At 46.8% G+C, this 16427-nt stretch overlaps 1 protein-coding gene across 1 annotated transcript in view; it reads left to right on the forward strand.

Moving 5' to 3' along the window:
• The window catches only part of LOC139372817 (bone morphogenetic protein receptor type-2-like), a 52971-nt gene extending 38829 nt beyond the window's left edge, over positions 1–14142 (forward strand). Inside the window, exons 8-13 of the mRNA XM_071112623.1 lie at positions 2513–2673; positions 8306–8453; positions 8984–9120; positions 9559–9740; positions 12171–13378; positions 13864–14142. Coding sequence (XP_070968724.1) covers positions 2513–2673; positions 8306–8453; positions 8984–9120; positions 9559–9740; positions 12171–13378; positions 13864–14078 — 2051 coding nt within the window. The 3' untranslated portion in view covers positions 14079–14142. The remainder of the gene's footprint in view (positions 1–2512; positions 2674–8305; positions 8454–8983; positions 9121–9558; positions 9741–12170; positions 13379–13863) is intronic.
• Positions 14143–16427: the final 2285 nt, after the last annotated feature.

Genomic DNA, 16427 nt, shown 5'->3' on the forward strand with positions numbered 1-16427 from the left:
GTCCACCTGACCTCCACACCCTGTCCACCTGACCTCCACACCCTGTCCACCTGACCTCCACGCCCTGTCCACCTGACCTCTGTGGTTCAATGTGGAGTAGTAATGTACCCATCCTCTGTGGTTCAATGTGGAGTAGTAATGTAGTCATCCTCTGTGGTTCAATGTGGAGTAGTAATGTAGCCATCCTCTGTGGTTCAATGTGGAGCAGTAATGTAGCCATCCTCTGGCTGTGGTTCAATGTGGAGTAGTAATGTAGCCATCCTCTGGCTGAGTGTCAATGTGGAGTAGTAATGTAGCCATCCTCTGTGGTTCAATGTAGAGTAGTAATGTACCCATCCTCTGTGGTTCAATGTAGACTAGTAATGTAGCCATCCTCGCTGTGGTTCAATGTGGAGCAGTAATGTAGCCATCCTCTGGCTGTGGTTCAATGTGGAGTAGTAATGTAGCCATCCTCTGGCTGTGGTTCAATGTGGAGTAGGAATGTAGCCATCCTCTGTGGTTCAATGTGGAGTAGTAATGTAGCCATGCTCTGTGGTTCAATGTAGAGTAGTAATGTACCCATCCTCTGTGGTTCAATGTAGACTAGTAATGTAGCCATCCTCGCTGTGGTTCAATGTGGAGCAGTAATGTAGCCATCCTCTGGCTGTGGTTCAATGTGGAGTAGTAATGTAGCCATCCTCTGGCTGTGGTTCAATGTGGAGTAGTAATGTAGCCATCCTCTGGCTGGGTTTCAATGTGGAGTAGTAATGTAGCCATCATATGGCTGTGGTTCAATGTGGAGTGGTAATGTAGCCATCCTCTGTGGTTCAATGTGGAGTAGTAATGTATCCATCCTCTGGTTGTGGTTCAATGTGGAGTAGTAATGTAGCCATCCTCTGGCTGTGGTTCAATGTGGAGTAGTAATGTAGCCATCGTCTGGCTGTGGTTCAATGTGGAGTAGTAATGTAGCCATCCTCTGTGGTTCAATGTGGAGTAGTAATGTAGCCATCCTCTGGCTGTGGTTCAATGTGGAGTAGTAATGTATCCATCCTCTGGTTGTGGTTCAATGTGGAGTAGTAATGTAGCCATCCATTGTGGTTCAATGTGGAGTAGTAATGTAGCCATGCTCTGGCTGGGTTTCAATGTGGAGTAGTAATGTAGCCATCATATGGCTGTGGTTCAATGTGGAGTGGTAATGTAGCCATCCTCTGTGGTTCAATGTGGAGTAGTAATGTATCCATCCTCTGGTTATGGTTCAATGTGGAGTTGTAATGTAGCCACCCTCTGTGGTTCAATGTGGAGTAGTAATGTATCCATCCTCTGGCAGGGTTTCAATGTGGAGTAGTAATGTAGCCATTATATGGCTGTGTTTCAATGTGGAGTAGTAATGTAGCCATCCTCTGGCTGTGGTTCAATGTGGAGTAGTAATGTAGCTATCCTCTGTGGTCCAATGTGGAGTAGTAATGTAGCCATCCTATGTGGTTCAATGTGGAGTAGTAATGTGGCCATCCTCTGGCTGTGGTTCAATGTGGAGTAGTAATGTAGCCATCCTCTGGCTGTGGTTCAATGTGGAGTAGTAATGTAGCCATCCTCTGTGGTTCAATGTGGAGTAGTAATGTAGCCACCCTCTGTGGTTCAATGTAGAGTAGTAATGTAGCCATCCTCTGGCTGTGGTTCAATGTGGAGTAGTAATGTATCCATCCTCTGGTTCAATGTGGAGTAGTAATGTAGCCATCCACTGTGGTTCAATGTGGCGTAGTAATGTAGCCATCCACTGTGGTTCAATGTGGCGTAGTAATGTAGCCATGCTCTGGCTGGGTTTCAATGTGGAGTAGTAATGTATCCATCCTCTGGTTGTGGTTCAGTGTGGAGTTGTAATGTAGCCATTCTCTGGTTCAATGTGGAGTAGTAATGTAGCCATCCTCTGGTTCAATGTGGAGTAGTAATGTAGCCATCCTCTGGTTCAATGTGGAGTAGTAATGTAGCCATCCCCTGGGTTTCAATGTGGAGTAGTAATGTAGCCATCCTCTGGGTTTCAATGTAGAGTAGTAATGTAGCCATCCTCTTGGTGTGGTTCAATGTGGAGTAGTAATGTAGCCATCCTCTTGGTGTGGTTCAATGTAGAGTAGTAATGTAGCCATCCTCTGGCTGTGGTTCAATGTGGAGTAGTAATGTAGCCATCCTCTGGCTGTGGTTCAATCACCAGTCTGCTGCTCTATTCTACAATACTATCACCAGAGTACTGCTCTGTTCTACAGGGCTCTCACTGCCCCCTAGTGGATACTGCACCAAGTCAATAGAGCTCTGCCTGTGCCCTGGTTGTCAGTAAAAACTGGTAGAGGATCAGTTCTCATCTATTATGAACCACTAGTTCTAAATATTATCTTGTAACTCCTTTCTCCCTCCTCCTCCTCTCTTCCCCCTCCTCTCTTCCCCTCCTCTTCTCCCTCCCCCTCCTCCTCTCTTCCTCCCCCTCCTTCTCTCTCCATACCTCCTCTTCTCCCCCATCCTCTTCCACCTCGTCCTCCTCCAGACTTCTACAAGCCAGCTGTGTCTCACAGAGATCTGAACAGTCGGAACATTCTGGTGAAGAACGACGGTACGTGTGTCATCATCGACTTTGGCCTCTCCATGAAGTTGACGGGGAACCGGCAGGTACGACAGGGAGAGGAGGAGAACGCTGCCATCAGTGAGGTGAGACCATAGAACCCTTTGAAACCAATTTAATCAGTGAGGGGAGACCATAGAACCCTTTGGAACCCATGTCATCAGTGAGGTGAGACCATAGAACCATTTGGAACCCATGTCATCAGTGGGGGGAGACCATAGAACCCTTTGGAACCCATGTAATCAGTGAGGTGAGACCATAGAACCCTTTGGAACCCATGTCATCAGTGGGGGGAGACCATAGAACCCTTTGGAACCCATGTCATCAGTGGGGGGAGACCATAGAACCCTTTGAAACCCATGTCATCAGTGAGGGGAGACCATAGAACCATTTGGAACCCATGTCATCAGTGGGGGGAGACCATAGAACCCTTTGAAACCCATGTCATCAGTGAGGGGAGACCATAGAACCCTTTGGAACCCATGTCATCAGTGGGGGGAGACTATAGAACCCTTTGAAACCAATTTAATCAGTGAGGGGAGACCATAGAACCATTTGAATCAGTGAGGTGAGACCATAGAACCCTTTGAAACCAATTTAATCAGTGAGGGGAGACTATAGAACCCTTTGAAACCAATTTAATCAGTGAGGTGAGACCATATAACCCTTTGGAACCCATGTCATCAGTGAGGGGAGACCATAGAACCCTTTGAAACCCATGTCATCAGTGAGGGGAGAACATAGAACCAATTTAATCAGTGAGGTGAGACCATAGAACCCTTTGAAACCAATTTAATCAGTGAAGTGAGACCATAGAACCCTTTGAAACAAATATAATCAGTGAGGTGAGACCATAGAACCGTTTGGAACCCATGTCATCAGTGAGGGGAGACCATAGAACCCTTTGGAACCAATTTAATCAGTGAGGTGAGACCATAGAACCGTTTGAAACCAATTTAATCAGTGAGGGGAGACCATAGAACCCTTTGAAACCCATGTCATCAGTGAGGGGAGACCATAGAACCCTTTGAAACCAAGTTAATCAGTGAGGTGAGACCATAGAACCCTTTGAAACCAATTTAATCAGTGAGGTGAGACCATAGAACCCTTTGAAACCAATTTAATCAGTGAGGGGAGACCATAGAACCCTTTGAAACCAATTTAATCAGTGAGGGGAGACCATAGAACCATATGAATCATTGAGGTGAGACCATAGAACCCTTTGAAACCAATTTAATCAGTGTGGTGAGACCATAGAACCCTTTGAAATCCATGTCATCAGTGAGGGGAAGCCATAGAACCTTTTGGAACCCATGTCATGAGTGAGGTCAGACCACAGAACCCTGTGAAACCAATTTATTCAGTGAGGTGAGACCATAGAACCCTTTGAAACCAATTTAAATCAGTGAGGTGAGACCATAGAACCCTTTGAAACCAATTTAATCAGTGAGGTGAGACCATAGAACCATTTGAACCAATTTAATCAGTGAGGTGAGACCATAGAACCCTTTGAAACCAATTTAATCAGTGAGGTGAGACCATAGAACCCTTTGAAACCCATGTCATCAGTGAGGTGAGACCATAGAACCCTTTGAAACCAATTTAATCAGTGAGGTGAGACCATAGAACCCTTTGGAACCCATGTCATCAGTGAGGTGAGACTATAGAACCCTTTGAAACCCATGTCATGAGTGAGGTGAGACCATAGAACCCTTTGAAACCAATTTAATCAGTGAGGTGAGACCATAGAACCCTTTGAAACCAATTTAATCAGTGAGGTGAGACCATAGAATCCTTTGAAACCAATTTAATCAGTGAGGAGAGACCATAGATCCCTTTGAAACCAATTTAATCAGTGAGGGGAGACCATAGAACCATATGACTCATTGAGGTGAGACCATAGAACCCTTTGAAACCAATTTAATCAGTGCGGTGAGACCATAGAACCCTGTGAAACCAATTTATTCAGTGAGGTGAGACCATAGAACCCTTTGAAACCAATTTAATCAGTGAGGGGAGACCATAGAACCCTTTGAAACCAATTTAAATCAGTGAGGTGAGACCATAGAACCCTTTGAAACCAATTTAATCAGTGAGGTGAGACCATAGAACCATTTGAAACCAATTTAATCAGTGAGGTGAGACCATAGAACCATTTGAAACCCATGTCATCAGTGAGGTGAGACCATAGAACCATTTGAAACCAATTTAATCAGTGAGATGAGACCATAGAACCATTTGAAACCAATTTAATCAGTGAGGTGAGACCATAGAACCCTTTGAAACCCATGTCATCAGTGAGGGGAGACCATATAACCCTTTGAAACCAATTTAATCAGTGAGGGGAGACCATAGAACCATATGAATCATTGAGGTGAGACCATAGAACCCTTTGAAACCAATTTAATCAGTGCGGTGAGACCATAGAACCCTTTGAAACCCATGTCATGAGTGAGGTGAGACCACAGAACCCTGTGAAACCAATTTATTCAGTGAGGTGAGACCATAGAACCATTTGAAACCAATTTAATCAGTGAGGGGAGACCATAGAACCCTTTGAAACCAATTTAAATCAGTGAGGTGAGACCATAGAACCCTTTGAAACCAATTTAATCAGTGCGGTGAGACCATAGAACCCTGTGAAACCAATTTATTCAGTGAGGTGAGGCAATAGAACCCTTTGAAACCAATTTAATCAGTGAGGTGAGACCATAGAACCCTTTGAAACCCATGTCATCAGTGAGGGGAGACCATAGAACCCTTTGAAATCCATGTCATGAGTGAGGTGAGACCATAGAACCCATGTCATCAGTGAGGTGAGACCATAGAACCCTTTGAAACCAATTTAATCAGTGAGGTGAGACCATAGAACCCTTTGAAACCAATTTAATCAGTGAAGTGAGACCATAGAACCCTTTGAAACCAATTTAATCAGTGAGGTGAGACCATAGAACCCTTTGAAACCAATTTAATCAGTGAGGTGAGACCATAGAACCATTTGAAACCAATTTAATAATTGAGGGGAGACCATAGAACCCTTTGAAACCAATTTAAATCAGTGAGGTGAGACCATATAACCCTTTGAAACCAATTTAATCAGTGAGGTGAGACCATAGAACCCTTTGAAACCAATTTAATCAGTGAGGTGAGACCATAGAACCCTTTGGAACCCATGTCATCAGTGAGGGGAGACCATAGAACCATTTGAATCAGTGAGGTGAGAACATAGAACCCTTTGAACCCAATTTAATCAGTGAGGTGAGACCATAGAACCCTTTGAAACCAATTTAATCAGTGAGGGGAGACCATAGAACCATTTGAATCAGTGAGGTGAGACCATATAACCCTTTGAAACCAATTTAATCTGTGAGGTGAGACCATAGAACCCTTTGAAACCAATTTAATCAGTGAGGTGAGACCATAGAACCCTTTGAAACCAATTTAATCAGTTAGGTGAGACTATAGAACCCTTTGAAACCAATTTAATCAGTGAGGGGAGACCATAGAACCCTTTTGAACCAATTTAATCAGTGAGGGGAGACCATAGAACCCTTTGAAACCAATGTAATCAGTGAGGTGAGACCATAGAACCCTTTGAAACCAATTTAATCAGTGAGGTGAGACCATAGAACCCTTTGAAACCCATGTCATCAGTGAGGTGAGACCATAGAACCCTTTGAAACCAATTTAATCAGTGAGGTGAGACCATAGAACCCTTTGGAACCCATGTCATCAGTGAGGTGAGACTATAGAACCCTTTGAAACCCATGTCATGAGTGAGGTGAGACCATAGAACCCTTTGAAACCAATTTAATCAGTGAGGTGAGACCATAGAACCCTTTGAAACCAATTTAATCAGTGAGGTGAGACCATAGAATCCTTTGAAACCAATTTAATCAGTGAGGAGAGACCATAGATCCCTTTGAAACCAATTTAATCAGTGAGGGGAGACCATAGAACCATTTGAAACCAATTTAATCAGTGAGGGGAGACCATAGAACCATATGACTCATTGAGGTGAGACCATAGAACCCTTTGAAACCAATTTAATCAGTGCGGTGAGACCATAGAACCCTGTGAAACCAATTTAATCAGTGAGGGGAGACCATAGAACCCTTTGAAACCAATTTAAATCAGTGAGGTGAGACCATAGAACCCTTTGAAACCAATTTAATCAGTGAGGTGAGACCATAGAACCATTTGAAACCAATTTAATCAGTGAGGTGAGACCATAGAACCATTTGAAACCCATGTCATCAGTGAGGTGAGACCATAGAACCATTTGAAACCAATTTAATCAGTGAGATGAGACCATAGAACCATTTGAAACCAATTTAATCAGTGAGGTGAGACCATAGAACCCTTTGAAACCCATGTCATCAGTGAGGGGAGACCATATAACCCTTTGAAACCAATTTAATCAGTGAGGGGAGACCATAGAACCATATGAATCATTGAGGTGAGACCATAGAACCCTTTGAAACCAATTTAATCAGTGCGGTGAGACCATAGAACCCTTTGAAACCCATGTCATGAGTGAGGTGAGACCACAGAACCCTGTGAAACCAATTTATTCAGTGAGGTGAGACCATAGAACCATTTGAAACCAATTTAATCAGTGAGGGGAGACCATAGAACCCTTTGAAACCAATTTAAATCAGTGAGGTGAGACCATAGAACCCTTTGAAACCAATTTAATCAGTGCGGTGAGACCATAGAACCCTGTGAAACCAATTTATTCAGTGAGGTGAGGCAATAGAACCCTTTGAAACCAATTTAATCAGTGAGGGGAGACCATAGAACCCTTTGAAACCAATTTAAATCAGTGAGGTGAGACCATAGAACCCTTTGAAACCCATGTCATCAGTGAGGGGAGACCATAGAACCCTTTGAAATCCATGTCATGAGTGAGGTGAGACCATAGAACCCATGTCATCAGTGAGGTGAGACCATAGAACCCTTTGAAACCAATTTAATCAGTGAGGTGAGACCATAGAACCCTTTGAAACCAATTTAATCAGTGAAGTGAGACCATAGAACCCTTTGAAACCAATTTAATCAGTGAGGTGAGACCATAGAACCCTTTGAAACCAATTTAATCAGTGAGGTGAGACCATAGAACCATTTGAAACCAATTTAATCAGTGAGGGGAGACCATAGAACCCTTTGAAACCAATTTAAATCAGTGAGGTGAGACCATATAACCCTTTGAAACCAATTTAATCAGTGAGGTGAGACCATAGAACCCTTTGAAACCAATTTAATCAGTGAGGTGAGACCATAGAACCCTTTGGAACCCATGTCATCAGTGAGGGGAGACCATAGAACCATTTGAATCAGTGAGGTGAGACCATAGAACCCTTTGAACCCAATTTAATCAGTGAGGTGAGACCATAGAACCCTTTGAAACCAATTTAATCAGTGAGGGGAGACCATAGAACCATTTGAATCAGTGAGGTGAGACCATATAACCCTTTGAAACCAATTTAATCTGTGAGGTGAGACCATAGAACCCTTTGAAACCAATTTAATCAGTGAGGTGAGACCATAGAACCCTTTGAAACCAATTTAATCAGTTAGGTGAGATCATAGAACCCTTTGGAACCCACGTCTGTCTCTCCCTGGTGGGATCTAACTTCTACTTGGCTTTGGACATTCTGGATTGGGTGGTTAGGGTTAGGGGTTATGTATTTCAACCCTGGTTCTGTCTCTCTTCAGGTGGGTACAGTCCGCTACATGGCCCCAGAGGTTCTGGAGGGGGCTGTGAACCTGAGGGACTGTGAGTCGGCTCTGAAGCAGGTGGACATGTACGCCCTGGGCCTCGTCTACTGGGAGACTTTCATGAGGTGTACTGACCTCTTCCCAGGTAATAACCCTGACCTCTAACCCTGGGCCCCGTCTACTGGGAGACTTTCATGAGGTGTACTGACCTCTTCCCAGGTAATAACCCTGACCTCTAACCCTGGGCCCCGTCTACTGGGAGACCTTCATGAGGTGTACTGACCTCTTCCCAGGTAATAACCCTGACCTCTAACCCTGGGCCCCGTCTACTGGGAGACCTTCATGAGGTGTACTGACCTCTTCCCAGGTAATAACCCTGATCTCTAACCCTGGGCCTCTGGGAGACCTTCATGAGCCAGTTAAGAACAAATTCTTATTTACAATGACGGCCTAAACCGGATGACGCTGGGCCAATTGTGGACCGCCCTATGGGAGTCCAAGTCACGGCCGGATGTGATACAGCCTGGAATCTAACCAGGGTCTGTAGCGACGCCTCTAGCACTGAGATGCTGCGCCACTTGGGAGCCCAGAGAAACTTACTCCTGACCACAATTAGTTGTCAAATCACAGTATTGAGTTTCCACCTTAATGTTCTGGTTCCTCCTTTCTCTCCAGGAGAATCAGTCCCAGACCTCCAGGTGGCGTTCCAGGCCGAGGCAGGGAACCACCCTTCCTTTGAGGACATGCAGGTCCTGGTGTCCAGAGAGAAACAGAGACCCAAGTTCCCCGAGGCCTGGAAGGAAAACAGCCTGGTGAGACCTGTGGTGTGTGTGGTATGGTGTGGTGTGTGTGGTATGGTGTGGTGTGGTGTTGTGTGGTGTGGTATGGTGTGGTGTTGTATGATATGGTGTTGTGTTGTGTTGTGTGGTATGGTATGGTGTGGTGTTGTGTGGTGTGGTATGGTGTGTGTGGTATGGTATGGTGTGGTGTGTGTGGTATGGTGTGGTGGTGTGTGGTATGGTGTGGTGTTGTATGGTGTGGTGTTGTATGGTATGTATGGTGTTGTATGGTATGGTGTGGTATGGTATGGTGTGGTGTTGTATGGTGTGGTGTGGTGTGGTGTTGTGTGATGTGGTGTTGTGTGATGTGGTGTTGTGTGGTATGGTGTGGTGTTGTGTGGTATGGTGTTGTGTGGTATGGTGTGGTGTGGTATGGTGTGGTATGTGTTAGCCTCTGTAACCTTCCCTCAGGCGGTGCGGTCCCTGAAGGAGACCATGGAGGACTGTTGGGACCAGGATGCTGAGGCCAGGCTGACCGCTCAGTGTGCAGAGGAGCGCATGGCTGAACTACTGCTGATCTGGGACCAGTCCAAGTCTGTCAGCCCGACACTCAACCCTACTGGTAGCAGCTGTACCACACTGTTCAATGATAGGTACAGACACTATACACACCCTCCACTGTACCACACTGTTCAATGATAGGTACAGACACTATACACACCCTCCTCTCAACCCATCTGTACCACACTGTTCAATGATAGGTACAGACACTATACACACCCTCCACTGTACCACACTGTTCAATGATAGGTACAGACACTATACACACCCTCCTCTCAACCCATCTGTACCACACTGTTCAATGATAGGTACAGACACTATACACACCCTCCACTCAACCCAGCTGTAACACTGTTCAATGATAGGTACAGACACTATACACACCCTCCACTGTACCACACTGTTCAATGAAAGGTATAGACACTATACACACCCTCCACTGTACCACACTGTTCAATGATAGGTATAGACACTATACACACCCTCCACTGTACCACACTGTTCAATGATAGGTATAGACACTATACACACCCTCCACTGTACCACACTGTTCAATGATAGGTATAGACACTATACACACCCTCCACTGTACCACACTGTTCAATGATAGGTATAGACACTATACACACCCTCCACTGTACCACACTGTTCAATGATAGGTACAGACACTATACACACCCTCCACTGAACCACACTGTTCAATGATAGGTATAGACACTATACACACCCTCCACTGTACCACACTGTTCAATGATAGGTACAGACACTATACACACCCTCCACTGTACCACACTGTTCAATGATAGGTATAGACACTATACACACCCTCCACTGTTCAATGATAGGTATAGACACTATACACACCCTCCTCTCAACCCATCTGTACCACTGTTCAATGATAGGTATAGACACTATACACACCCTCCTCTCAACCCATCTGTACCACTGTTCAATGATAGGTACAGACACTATACACACCCTCCTCTCAACCCAGCTGTACCACTGTTCAATGATAGGTACAGACACTATACACACCCTCCTCTCAACCCAGCTGTACCACTGTTCAATGATAGGTACAGACACTATACACACCCTCCACTGTACCACACTGTTCAATGATAGGTATAGACACTATACACACCCTCCACTGTACCACACTGTTCAATGATAGGTATAGACACTATACACACCCTCCACTGTATCACACTGTTCAATGATAGGTATAGACACTATACACACCCTCCACTGTACCACACTGTTCAATGATAGGTATAGACACTATACACACCCTCCTCTCAAGCCAGCTGTACCACTGTTCAATGATAGGTATAGACACTATACACACCCTCCACTGTACCACACTGTTCAATGATAGGTATAGACACTATACACACCCTCCACTCAACCCAGCTGTACCACACTGTTCAATGATAGGTACAGACACTATACACACCCTCCACTGTACCACACTGTTCAATGATAGGTACAGACACTATACACACCCTCCACTGTATCACACTGTTCAATGATAGGTATAGACACTATACACACCCTCCACTGTTCAATGATAGGTATAGACACTATACACACCCTCCACTGAACCACACTGTTCAATGATAGGTATAGACACTATACACACCCTCCACTGAACCACACTGTTCAATGATAGGTATAGACACTATACACACCCTCCACTGAACCACACTGTTCAATGATAGGTACAGACACTATACACACCCTCCACTGAACCACACTGTTCAATGATAGGTATAGACACTATACACACCCTCCACTGTACCACACTGTTCAATGATAGGTATAGACACTATACACACCCTCCACTGTACCACACTGTTCAATGATAGGTACAGACACTATACACACCCTCCACTCAACCCAGCTGTAACACTGTTCACCTGTTGTTTACTCTCTCTCTCTACATTGTTGACACATACACACACACACACCCTAACCCTTACACTCATACCTACTAGAACCAGCTGCACTGCACAACGACACACACACACACACCCTAACCTTACACTCATACCTACTAGTACCAGCTGCACTGCACAACGACACACACACACACCCTAACCTTACACTCATACCTACTAGTACCAGCTGCACTGCACAACGACACACACACACACCCTAACCTTACACTCATACCTACTAGAACCAGCTGCACTGCACAACGACACACACACACTTTACACTCATACCTACTAGAACCAGCTGCACTGCACAACGACACACACACACACACACACTTTACACTCATACCTACTAGAACCAGCTGCACTGCACAACGACACACACACACACACACACCTTACACTCATACCTACTAGAACCAGCTGCACTGCACATCAACACACACACACCCTAACCTTACACTCATACCTACTAGTACCAGCTGCACTGCACAACGACACACACACACACACACACACACACCTTGTTGTCCTCCTTGGTGATAAGTACCTGTTGTGGTGTTAACGTGTCTGTGGCCCCAACAGAAACCGCATGGGGCCACAGTCCGGCCCCGACCCTGCCTCGTCCTACATCGAGGAGCAGGACGGCACGACCAAGAGTACACACAGCGACGCCCCCTCCGCTTTGATTGGCCGGACGAGAGATGGAGGTGTGGCTGGAGAGAGGAACAGGAACTCTATAAACTACGAGCGGCAGCAGGCGGCTCACGCCCGTCTCCCCGGCAACCCCTCCGCTGGAACCTCCTCTTCCCTCACAACCATGACCTTCATCTCAGAGTCCAGCCAGGGTCATGACCCCAACCCTAACCTCCACCTGACCCTGACCCAGGAGGATCTGGAGACCACCAAGCTGGACCCCAGGGAGGTGGATAAGAACCTGAAGGAGAGTTCTGATGAGAACCTGATGGAACACAGCCAGAAACAGTTCTGTTCTCCGGACCTGCTGAGTCCCGCCTCCTCCTCCCTGCTCTTCCCCTTCATCAAGATGGCTGCCGAGGCGTCTCCCCCCGCCGTATTCCCTCTCCCCAAGCAGCAAAACCTCCCCAAACGACCCTCCAGCCTGCTGCTCCGCACCAAGCCGCCTAAGAAAGACTCATCCTCTCTGAGGTTTAAATTCGGTCGCCGTGGCAAGTCCAACCTACGACAGGTAGAGGGCGGAGCTAAGACCAACGGCGTGTCCAACATCACCGCCGTCTCCGAGTCCCACCGGGTCAGCGCCACCAACAACCTGCTGGTCCTACGGGACCTCTCTGTGAACGGGCACGCGGCCGGGTCCTTGCCAGCAGGGGGCGCCAGCAGCACGGTGGGGCTCACTCTAAGTCAGAGCACGAACCCCCAGAGCTCTGAGGACGGCCAGCTGGGGCTGATCACTGCCAGCCCAGACGAACACCAACCCCTGCTGAGCAGAGAGACAGGACAACCAGATGTCCACTCCTCTAACGCACGGCCCAACAACAACAACAACAACAGCAATGGACTGGTACTGGGGGAGGGAGAGGGGGAGAGTGATGGGGGAGGAGAGGAAGAGGAGGAGGGAGCAGGAGGAAGTACCAGTGGAGAGACCCCCTGCTCCCTGGGGGAGAGTTCTGTGTCTGGTTCCTTGTCTGGACCTGACCCCAACCCTGTCCCCATGAGAGGTGAAGCCCTACTCAGGCAGCCTAAAGGAGGCCGGCGGCCGGAGAGACCCAACTCCCTGGACCTGTCCTTCACCACCAGAGACCTGGTCTCACTGGGTGAGCAGAGCACCCTCACAGCCTGACCCTAACCCTCACAGCCTGACCCTAACCCTCACAGCCTGACCCTAACCCTTAACCCCTGACGCTATCCCTCACAGCCTGACCCTAACCCTTACCCCCGAACCCTCACAGCCTGACCCTAACCCTCACAGCCTGACCCTAACCCTTACCCCCTGACGCTATCCCTCACAGCCTGACCCTAACCCTTACCCCCTGACCCGAACCCTCACAGCCTGACCCTAACCCTCACAGCCTGACCCTAACCCTTACCCCCTGACGCTATCCCTCACAGCCTGACCCTAACCCTTACCCACTGACCCGAACCCTCACAGCCTGACCCGAACCTTCACAGCCTGACCCTAACCTGTTGAGCCTGACCCTAACCCTCACAGCCTGACCCTAACCCTCACAGCCTGACCCTGACCCTTACCCCCTGACCTTAACCCTTACCCCCTGACCTTAACCCTGTGTTTGTGTTCCAGGGGAGGCCTTGGTCCAGAACCAGGGAACAGGGGAGAAGATTAAGAAGCGTGTGAAGACACCGTACTCCCTGAAGCGCTGGCGACCCGCCACCTGGGTCATCACCACAGATACCAGGGGGTCAGAGGTGAACAACAACAGGGGAGAAGGTCAGGCCCGGCCCAAGTCCAGCTCCGCTGTCTATCTGACCTCTGAACCCAGCGACACCCGCCTCTGAACTCTGACCTTCAGAGGGACAACACAGACAGTAGTGTTGTTATGACAGCAGGAGGAAGCAGTGTTGTAACAGCAGTTGGTTGTGTCCCGTTTCTGTCTCTCTCGCTTTGTGTCATTTTGATGACATTGCTTTAAGTTGAATCCAGCTATGCAGCAATCTCTTCCTTGTGGTTTCATTTGTCTATGTGTATAATGGGGTCTTCTCCAGTTGAAATCTCTGGGACCATGAGGGAGGCTGCTCTGGTGCCTTTCAACAGTCATAGTATTTGCTCTGTCTTTCAGCACCATAAGGACTTTGCTCCAGACATGACTGACTCTGGTCTTAAAGACACAATTATCCACTTTCACTTGTTTCATGCTCTGTTCATTTTTGATTTTGTATCATGATTTAAACTGTGCAATAGGATACAGCTTTTAGGTGCTTTCATTATGTTTTTAACACTTCTGTTTTTTTCTTGTTTAAATGTTTTTATATAATCTCTGTGTTGCACTTAGAAATGGACACCAACTCAATATTTTATTCAGTCTGTAAACCCTCTCCTTAAATCGAACAACTGAAGTACTACCCACAGTTGTAATGTCAGTGGGCTTGCTCTGTTTACTGGGACTCTGGGACTACAATCACCAGACAGGACTGGGGGATACTACAATCCCCTGACAGGACTGGGGATACTACAATCCCCTGACAGGACTGGGGGGGACTACAATCACCAGAGAGGACTGGGGGGGACTACAATCACCAGAGAGGACTGGGGGGGACTACAATCACCAGAGAGGACTGGGGGGGACTACAATCACCAGAGAGGACTGGGGGGGACTACAATCACCAGAGAGGACTGGGGGGGACTACAATCACCAGAGAGGACTGGGGGGGACTACAATCACCAGAGAGGACTGGGGGGGACTACAATCACCAGACAGGACTGGGGGGGACTACAATCACCAGACAGGACTGGGGGATACTACAATCACCAGACAGGACTGGGGGGGACTACAATCACCAGACAGGACTGGGGGGGACTACAATCACCAGACAGGACTGGGGGATACTACAATCACCAGACAGGACTGGGGGGGACTACAATCACCAGACAGGACTGAGGGATACTACAATCACCTGACAGGACTGGGGGACTACAATCACCAGACAGGACTGGGGGATACTACAATCACCAGACAGGACTGGGGGATACTACAATCACCTGACAGGACTGGGGGGGACTACAATCACCAGACAGGACTGGGGGAGACTACAATCACCAGACAGGACTGGGGGATACTACAATCACCAGACAGGACTGGGGGGGACTACAATCACCAGACAGGACTGGGGGATACTACAATCACCAGACAGGACTGGGGGATACTACAATCACCAGACATGACTGGGGGATACTACAATCACCAGACAGGACTGGGGGACTACAATCATCTGACAGGACTGGGATACTACAATCACCTGACAGGACTGGAGGATACTACAATCACCAGACAGGATTGGGGGATACTACAATCACCAGAGAACACTGGGATTCTGGGACTACAATCACCAGAAAACACTGGGATTCTGGGACTACAATCACCAGAGAACACTGGGATTCTGGGACTACAATCAAGAGAAGCAGGATGCATCTGTTCAGAAATGGACAAACAGCAACAACAACACCTCTCTTTCAACAGAGAAACTCTGATTCCCACAATTCTGTCTGCTCGGAATCCAACTCTTTTTAAAGCAAACCTTCTGAATCATGCTGGAACTGTTTTCCCTGTCTTGTGAATCTGTACCATGTGGACTATGGATGTGTTGGCGTGTGTTTGCAACGTGTGTGGGGCTGGGCTGCGTGTTGTAGCTACATGCCAACAGACGCAGGATGCAGTGGATCTAGGCCGTGCAGGACCTGAAGTCTGTGTCAGGGACTGTCGGTTTTAGTGCTGCTTCAGAGAGGATCAAATTAGCTTTCTGTTTTGGTATCTTGCATTTGTATGAGAAATATATGTTTGTGTATTGCAACAACAACAACAAAAAACGTACCTATGCTCTGTAAGGGTTAACTCTGACCTGCCATGTTAATATGATGAACACTACAGGTTTGACAAAACAAAAACATTTTAATAAATGTATAAAACCACAGTGGTATAGTTATTATGAACTCAGGGTGGGTAATAAATATATAAAACACAGTGGTATAGTTATTATGAACTCAGGGTTAGATAATAAATATATAAAACACAGTTATTATGAACTCAGGGTTAGATAATAAATATATAAAACACAGTGGTATAGTTATTATGAACTCAGGGTTAGATAATAAATATATAAAACACAGTGGTATAGTTATTATGAACTCAG

The sequence above is a fragment of the Oncorhynchus clarkii genome, chromosome 18, assembly GCF_045791955.1.
Source record: "Oncorhynchus clarkii lewisi isolate Uvic-CL-2024 chromosome 18, UVic_Ocla_1.0, whole genome shotgun sequence".
NCBI lineage: Eukaryota > Metazoa > Chordata > Actinopteri > Salmoniformes > Salmonidae > Oncorhynchus > Oncorhynchus clarkii.